Source organism: Ranitomeya variabilis, chromosome 5 (assembly GCF_051348905.1).
Source record: "Ranitomeya variabilis isolate aRanVar5 chromosome 5, aRanVar5.hap1, whole genome shotgun sequence".
NCBI classification, from domain to species: Eukaryota; Metazoa; Chordata; class Amphibia; order Anura; family Dendrobatidae; genus Ranitomeya; species Ranitomeya variabilis.
Window position 1 is genome coordinate 669,800,495 of NC_135236.1, and position 9,531 is coordinate 669,810,025.

General features: G+C 44.4%; 1 protein-coding gene across 1 annotated transcript; it reads left to right on the forward strand.

Moving 5' to 3' along the window:
- Positions 1 to 2,901: 2,901 nt before the first annotated feature.
- Positions 2,902 to 5,800, forward strand: LOC143776902 (E3 ubiquitin/ISG15 ligase TRIM25-like). Its single transcript, XM_077266723.1, has one exon. It carries the CDS (start codon positions 3,446 to 3,448, stop codon positions 5,045 to 5,047), a length of 1,602 nt encoding a protein of 533 aa, XP_077122838.1. The 5' UTR covers positions 2,902 to 3,445; the 3' UTR covers positions 5,048 to 5,800.
- The last annotated feature ends 3,731 nt before the right edge of the window (positions 5,801 to 9,531 follow it).

Below are 9,531 nucleotides of genomic sequence, written 5' to 3' on the forward strand. Positions count from 1 at the left end.
GTGGGCTGTTATATGCTACGTGGGCTGTTATATGCTATGTGGGCTGTGCTATATACTACATGGCTGCTCTTTAAACTACATGGGCTGTGCTATATACTACATGGCTGTTCTATAAACTACGTGGGCTCTGCTATATACTTCATGGCTGTTCTATATACTACGTGGGCTGTGTTATATAATATATGGCTGTGCTATATACTATATGGGCTGTTATATGCTACGTGGGCTGTGCTATATAGTACATGGGTGTTCTATGTACTACGTGGGCTGTGTTATAATAATAATAATAATAATAATAATAATCTTTATTTATATAGCGCCAACATATTCCGCAGCGCTTTACAGTTTAACAGTTTCAAACACAACAGTCATAGGTAACAATGTTAACAATACAGCAATAAAGCAAAATAAGACGACCCTGCTCGTGAGAGCTTACAATCTACAATGAGGTGGGGAGATACAAAGTACAGGTGTGTATTTACAATGATGTATTTACAATGATGGTCCAGCCATCTTCAGGGGGTGGGGGGTAGGTGAGATAGTGAATGGGCTACACACACACACAAACATAAAATGACTGATTAGGGAACGCGATAGGCCGCTCTGAACAAATGAGTTTTGAGTGAGCGCCTAAAGCTATGCAAGTTGTGGATGGTCCTAATATCTTGGGGTAGAGCATTCCAGAGGATTGGCGCAGCACGGGAGAAGTGTTATATAATATGTGGCTGTGCTATATACTATATGGGCTGTTATATGCTACGTGGGCTGTGCTATATACTACGTGGCTGTGTTATATGCTACATGGGCTGTTATATACTACATGGCTGTGTTATATGCTGCATGGCTGTGCTATATACTACATGGGCTGTGTTATATACTACATGGCTGTGTTACATGCGATCATGAATCGTGGTATGTGTTAAAGGGGGGGCCCACTGAGACTCTTTCGCCCGGGGCCCTCAAAAAGCTGGAGCCGGCCCTGTTCCTCATACTCTGCTGTCAACATCTCTAGGGGAATCCTGCCTCACAATGTACACAGTGACCGCACCAGCAGAATAATGAGTGCAGATCTGGAGTGTAAGACAATGTGCCCCTGATACAGAAGTAGCGGCGTTTTGGATGCAGTGTATTTTTGCAGAGTCCACAACGCTGTGTTCTATTGAACGCAGGTAAATCCGTATGTGTTCACTGAACCATCCGGATTTACCGCCTTCAACACCGACGCGCCGCATGTCAGTTTCCGCTGGTGATCCGCAGGCGCACATAGACGCACAGTGGACTTGGGATTTCTAGAAATCCCATCCACAATGCTGTAACATATGGCTGCTGTGTTGTTTGGATGCTGCATTAATACGCAGTGTCAAAATCGCAGCAAATCCTGAACTTGGGCATGTACGCTATTACAGTATGTAGCTCAGGAGCAGTACAGGATCAGTAATGTAATGTTGTACACAGTGACTGCACCAGCAGAATAGTGAGTGCAGCTCAGGGGTATAATACAGGATGTAACTCAGGATCAGTAATGTAATGTTGTACACAGTGACTGCACCAGCAGAATAGTGAGTGCAGCTCTGGGGTATAATACAGGATGTAACTCAAGATCAGTACAGGATAAGTATTGTAATGAGTGTACGCAACCCCATTAACATATAACAAATGAGTTTTGCTATATTGACCTGTGGACACTATAAAATCTTTGCATGGGTAGCAGGTCTTCATGACCATGGTGTCATTGCAGACATATTCTGTGGGATTCATGTCAGGTGACTAAATGGTCCTTGGAATCTTAGGGTATGTTTCCACGGTACGTAAACGCTGCTTGTTTGACGCTGCAGCGTCAAACAAGCAGCGTCCAGATGTTCCAGCATAGTGGAGGGGATTTTATGAAATCCCGTCTCCACTATGCGTGGAAACCCGCACGCGGAGGCCCTGCGACTCCGGACATGCTGCGCGTCTTTTCAGAACGCAGCATGTCCGTACACCTTGCGGGGACGCAGCGTCCCCGCAAGGCATATCACAGGGCCCTATGGCGAGGGGTGCGATGATCCCGGATGTGTACTGTACACATCCGGCACCATCGCGTCCCATTAAGGGGGCGGGGCTTAGCGCCGAGCGGCTTCGCCGCTGCGGCGATCCCGCCGGCGAAACGGACCGTGGAGACCCTTATGGATGCCTGCGAATCTTGGGTCTTTTTAGCAGTTTGGTAATAAGCTCAATCTTCAGTGGAGACAGTGGATGTTTTGTCAAGCAGCCCACCTAATAACAATGGAAAAAGAACCTTCTCTAACATAACCATATGATTTTCAGGGTTAATATTGTTCCCGCATTCTACAAGATCTGATCATCTGTAAAGTCCCCATACACATTTGATAAAACTATGTTTCTGGTTGAACAATTTTTTTAACAGACAGTTGTAATGCTGACACAGCCATGTAGATTTTACTCCACATTACCCATTATAGCTGTTCAACCAGGCCACACATGCTCAGTGACAGTAGGGCGACAAAAGAACAATATTTCAGAGAATATTCATTCAAAGAAAGATCAATATGGATGAACAATCTTTCTTTGAACAAAAGCTCCTTTGTCCTACTTGCATCAGAAAATAATTAAAGCTAGTGGACTTTACTTCAAACAATGATTTCCTGCAATGACGTCATTCCAGGCCGACTAATCCAAAAAGTCGTAGATGACAGCAGGTAGAAGGCAGTTCTCAGGATTAACTTCTAACTAAAGGGCAAGGGTATAATGAAAGGGAAAAGGTAATGGGAGAGAGTGATGGGAGATGGGAAGAAGCCTAACTACCTTGGCATGCTACCTTTACATTTGTCACACATTCAGACATTGCCCATCGCTGTAACACCTCTGATGTGGATGCTTTCCTGAAGGTGGCGGTCCAGAATGGATTAGATGGTCAAGGGTCAAACGTGATTGTAGTGGTTTTCATCTTCCTGCAGATGGTATCATTTTATATAGCCAAAAGGTCTTTGTGTCGAAAAGGCCTGAGGACAGGTTCAAATTCCTTAGGCTGGAAACAAGAACAAAAGTCACCACAGGATGCAAATTTCTTTCCTGCCTAACAGGTTTTATGACCCCCACAGGACATGGTCTATCTCTTTGATGTAGACCAGGGGTGGGAACCTCAGGCCAAAGATTCCCCACATCTGATGTAGACCTTTGATGACCTTTAGTGCTATCCAGTGAGGATCAAATTGTAAGTTCAGTCATTCATATTACACGTATTATCGATATTGTCCATGTTGGCTTTCAATAAATTGACTTCTTATATGAGACCACAATGTAGACACGATATTTACAGCAGATAAAAGATTAACAGGTTAATAGTAGCTGAACTGCTCCTCAGCCCTCCCCTGTGTACACAATATAAAGCCCGCCCTTTTGAGCGGGAGGGAATTGCAGTTTCGCTTCTCTCTTCCTGTCAGCCATGGCGTCTGCTGATCTGAGAGAAGAGCTGGACTGCTCCATCTGTCTGAGCACTTATACAGATCCTGTAATGCTGAGATGTGGACACAACTTCTGCCGGGTCTGTATAGATCAGGCGCTGGATACACAGGACGGGTCTGGAGTTTATTCCTGTCCTGAATGCAGAGAAGAGTTTCAGCAGCGGCCGGCACTGATGAGGAACTTTGCTTTGTGTAAGCTAATGGAGAAATTCCTGTTTATTCAACCAGCACAGACAGAAAGTGGGATCTGCTGCACTTACTGTGTGGACTCTCCGGTACCTGCTGTTAGATCCTGTCTACACTGTGAGGCTTCTCTGTGTGATAAACACCTGAGGGTTCACAGCAAATCACCAGAACACGTCTTATCTGATCCCAGCACTTCTCTGGAGAAAAGAAAATGTTCTGTCCATAAGAAGATCTTGGAATATTATTGCAGTGAGGATGCTGCCTGTATCTGCATGTCCTGCAGTTTCGCCAGAGAACATCGGGGACACCAGGTGGAGCTGATAGATGAAGCCTCTAAGAAGAAGAAGAAGAAACTGAGAGATGTCCTCCAGAAAATGATGGCAAAGACCGAGGGCACTGAGGATAAAGTCCAGAGTCTGAAGGAGCGCAGGAGAAAAGCTCAAGAACAAGCAGCTGGAGAAGCCGAGAGAATCACTGCCCTGTGTACAGACATCAGGAGACGGGTGGACGACCTGGAGAAGAAGGTCCTGAGTGAGATCTCCAGGCAGGAAACGGAAGAGTCACTGTCACTGTCTGCTCTGATCCATCAGCTGGAAATAAAGAAGGACGAGCTGTCCAGGAAGATGAGACACATTGAGGAGCTGTGTAACATGACGGATCCACTGACTGTCTTACAGGAACCAGACACCGGTGACTTGTGTGATCCTGAGGAGGAGGGAGGTGATGAGGACACAGGGGGACATAATAAACAGCCCCATGATGGAGATGACCTGGATGTGGCTGTGGTCTCACACACATTGCACACATTATGTGAGGTAATATCAGGTATAAGGAGCGGGATCTATGTGGAGGATCCTGCAGACATATTACTGGATGTAACCACGGCTGCTAATAATCTCCTTATATCAGACAACCTGAAAATTGCAACTGGGACAGGAGAGAAGCAGAAACGTCCAGAAACAGCAGAGAGATTCCAGAATAATAATCAGGTGATGAGCAGGAGAGGATTTACCTCAGGACGACATTACTGGGATGTGGAGAGCAGGAGATCAGGGTGGTCGATGGTGGGGATGTGTTATCCCAGTATAGACAGGAGGGGGCGTCAGTCACTTATTGGATTTAATATTAAATCCTGGATTTTGAGTAGATGTAATAATCAGTATTCAGTGGTACATGACAGTAAACAAATGTGGTTACCTGACAAGATCTCCAGTGATAGAGTCAGGATATGTCTGGATTATGAGGCCGGGCAGTTGTCCTTTTATGAGCTGTGTGACCCCATCAGACACTTACACACCTTCACTGTCACCTTCTCCGAGCCCCTTCATGCTGTATTATATGTATCTAATGGTTCTATAAAGATATTAGGGGAACAAAACTGGAAGAAACCATCATGATCTAAGAATTCCACAAGAGACTGCTGGATTATTTTGGTAATGGGACTAATAAAAAGTTAGGATTACGGTTGATGATCCCTATGTGACTGCTGGCCCTATGACTATATCACATGGGTGGATTATCTGTAGTTAGTGCAGTTTTATATTAGAGACGATATTGGAAGGTTGGGGACTGATGCCAATTAGCGTCTGTCCTTGTGGAAAATTTAGTTATGTGTAATAGCCATTATTCCTAGTAATACCCCGACCCCAAACTACATTTGAAACATGTTTTGAATCAAGGCTAAATATACACTGAGTAGATTTTCCTGATGTAAAAATGAAAGGGAACCTGTCACCCCGTTTTTTCAGTATGAGATAAAAATACTGTTAAATAGGGCCTGAGCTGTGCTTTACAATAGTGTATTTTTTGTCCCCTGATTCCCCACCTATGCTGCCGAAATACCTTACCAAAGTCGCCGTTTTCACCTGTCAATCACGCTGGTCTGGTCAAAAGGGCGTGGTGAAATCGCTGTTTCCCCCCACATCTTGCTTATCTTCCCGGCGTTGGCGTAGTGTTCTGCGCATGCGCAACTGCCGAATGCACTGCGCAGCGGCAGACAAAGAGCGCGATCTGCGCTATTCACCGGCTTTTCCGTGGCGGCGGCCATCTTCCTGAGGCCGCGCGTTCGCAGATGGAGTGCTCTGCTGCCCGGGGCTTCAGGAAAATGGCCGCGGGATGCCATGTGTGCGCAGATGGAGATCGCGGCGGCCATTTTCCTGAAGCCGAGTTCGCATTTCTGCTTCAGGAAAATGGCCGCCGCGATCTCCATCTGCGCACGCGCGGCATCCAAGTGCATAAAATTACAGTGGTGAGGAATAGCACACAGACAATAAATGTTATTCCTCAGCCTTATTCCCCCATTGCGTTTTGGTGAGAGCTGGAATTTATGAACTGTTACTTTTTTCACAGTATTGCTGGCACCACTGGGAGATTGGTTTCTGTTTCAGATCCCATGCACATATTTATAAAAAAAAAAAAAAAAACAGCACATACCTTGCATCTGTTCCTTCAGTGCTCTGCTCCGGTCCTTGGGGCTCCACTTCTTGTGGCCAGCTTGTACATGCTCCTGCGATGACGTCCTCACGCCGGTATGTGACAGGAGAGGCGACGGGAGCTTCCCTGGAGCTGCACTGTTGTTCTGTATTTGTTGCAGCGGAACTTCAGGAAAGCTTCCTGCCCAGAGACTTGTGCTGCCGATAATGGTGCTCAAAACATTATAATGGGGGTAACCTGGCCCTGGGCCCCTCCGAGCTCCGGGTGATAGCCTAGATTGCCTTCACTGTAATCCGCCTTTGCTGCCAGTGTTTAAAAGGACTCTGTCAGTCCAGAGTGACGGTTGAAACCAAGTACAGGCACTCGGTGCATCATGGCGGGCAAACTTTTAACCCATTAATCACCCTTATATGCATTAAAACAGTGGCCACAAAGGGTACTTATTCCTTTTTTTATGGGTGTCTAACAGCCGTGAAACATGCAGGGTGGGATCTCAAGTATGTCACTTTAAAACCGATGCATACCCGTGCGCCCGATGCAAACTGGAGTACTGAGCACTTGGGCTCAACACTAATGATGATATATGCAGTATGACAACCTAATGTTATCAAATTCTGTGTTGTACCTGTGGGTTCAACATGCTCACTATACTCCTGAATAAAATCCTTGAGGGGTGTGGATTCCAAAATGGGGTCACTTTTTCGGAGGGTTTCCATTGTTTAGGCACATCAGGGGCTCTACAAACATGATATGGCGTTCGCTAATTATTCCAGCAAATTTTAAAGTCAAATGGCGCTCCTTCCCTTCCAAGCCCTACCATGTGCCCAAACAGTAGACTTCCCCCACAAATGGGGTATCGGAGTGCAAAGGAGAAATTGCACAACAAATTTTGGGGTCAATTTTCTCCTATTACTCTTGTGAAAATATAAAAGTTTGGGCCTAAATAATTTTTTTGTTAAAAAAAAATAAATCTTCATTTTTTTCCTTCCACATGGCTTCAAATCCTGTGAAGTAACTGAAGGGTTAATGATCTTCTTGATTGTGGTTTTGAGCACCTTGAGGGTGCAGTTTTTAGAATGGTGTCACATTTCTGTACTTTCTGTCATATAGGCCCCTCAAAGTCATTTCAAATGTAATGTGGTCTCTTAAAAAAATGGTTTTGTTAATTAAAGGCTATGTGACAATCCTGAAGTTTTGTGTACATGATCAGTAAATTTCCATTCGTATTTGCAGCATTTTATTTTCTGCAGCGTGTCAATTCTTTTTGTGTTTCTGCAGCGTTTTTGACTCATTGACTTCGATTGAGTGAGTCAAATCTGCAGCAAAAATGCAGGTGTAAAAAGTTTTGCGTCTTTGCTTCGTATTTATTGCTTATTTGCTGCAAAAACGCTGCGAATTGTCAAAGGAAATGATGTCAGAAGGAGGAAGATTGTGTGAGTGGAGAATATGTGTGAGCGGAGAATATGCGTGTCTGTGTGTGTACCCATGCGACGAACAGCCCATAGTGATTGTACTTAGGCGTCGTTTGATTGGACTACTACTCCCATCCGGCTACATCTTTTGTCACATACAACAGAGACCGCATGAGCCGATGATGGGAGAATATACATACTCACTGAAAGCCAAATCCTCAACATCCGCGTCTCCTGCAAACAATCAAAGTAATAAACCAACATATACTCCCTCTCCGCCGTAGTCCATTTAATACCAAGTTTCCTATGGCGATATCACGTGTAGAAGAGTCACATCGGGAGATGTGACTGCTCTACCCGGCCTCCGGCAATACACTGACAGGAGGTAATCGCTCCCGCATTGTATCACTGCGCTGACATGAGAGTTCACTGGAGATCATCAGTTGATCAGCTCCGGTTCTCACGCAGTGGTACCTCTTGTCAGTGTATTGCCGTAGGCCGGGTAGAGCAGTCACATCTCCCGATGTGATTGTTCTACACATGAGATCGCCGTGGGACTCTCGGTATAAAATGGACTACGTCAAAAAGAATCATATTATATGTTGGTTTATTATTTTTTGATTGTTTGTAGGAGATGAGGGTGTCAGGGATTAGGCTTTATTCTGGGTGTCTGTGTTTTATACAATATCATTATGGGGTTAGTAATGGAGAGGTGTCTTATAGACACCTTCATATTACTAACCTCTGGGCTTGATGTCACCTGACAATACAAAGGTGACATCAACCCCACAAATATGAACCCCAGTTTCCAGCGTTACAGGGCAAGCGGGAAGAGCGAGGCTAAGTGCCAAAATTGGCGCATCTATAAGATACGCCATTTCTGGGGTGGCTGATAGCTGATGTTTTTAGCCTAGGGGGTGCCAATATCCATGGCCCCTTCCCATGCTATTAATATCAGCCCACAGCTATCTGCCTAGCCTTTGCTGGTTCGATTTTATAGGGGGGCCCCATGTCAATTTTTTTTCTGGGATTCCCCTGTAAACTAGCCTGTAAAGGCTAACAAAACATCTGTGAACTGATATTAATAGCCTGGGAACCTTTATGGCTATTGGCTCCTTCCCAGAATATTAATATCAGTCCTCAGTTGTCGGCTTTTCCTTTCTGGTTATGAAAAGTATGCGGGAGCCCACGCAATTTCTTTTTGAAAACTTTTTGAAAACTAAACAGATATTGCGTTTCACACAGATTTCTGACAGTCGCTGTTTTTTTACAGCATCCTGGCTCGGACTGGCCCATAGGGGAACAGGGGAATCCCCCGGTGGACCCCTGTGAAGACATGGGCCCAGCCCCCCTATGTGGGTAGTACTTGGCATAATTCACATGATTTACTCAGCATCTCATCTCTGTACAGCATCTCATCATTCATTAGTCAAACTACCCAGTTTATTATTATATAGGGATATAGGTAAATTTGTGAACAAGGGTAGTGTAATATTTGTATGCAGGTGAAAAGTAGGCCCCCAAAGTCATTGTTACTGGTAGGCTTTTGGTACCCCAGTTCTGACATTCACAGCACATGTAGGTTAATTATGTTAATCCTACATAGACTGGTGAGTGTGTGTGTGTCTTTATTTAACTCTTTATATACCGTTTTATTAATGAGGGTATCTGGCTGACACCTGTTCATTACTAAACCTTGGGCTTGGTATTACATATGTATGTATGTATCTATCTATCTATCTATCTATCTATCTATCTATCTATCTATCTATCTATCTATCTATCCACTTGTTTGTTTTGTCTGTGTAAACATTATATTTGAACATGGTATCTAAGACATTATGGTCTTCAATGGAGAATGAAAAAGAAGAGGTTGAGCAAGGAAATGACATCACAATTATTTTTTTTAATTAATATATCTTTAGCTCTATGGATATACAACACATCAAAAACGTATAAAAAATGTGCATATTTTCCTCTGCATTTTTCTGCCAAGAGATGCAGAAACCTTGCAAATACGCAACATGCGCACATAG

Excerpts from the sequence above, each read along its gene's own strand:
- LOC143776902 (XM_077266723.1), top strand. The coding sequence starts at position 3,446 with ATGGCGTCTGCTGATCTGAGAGAAGAGCTGGACTGCTCCATCTGTCTG.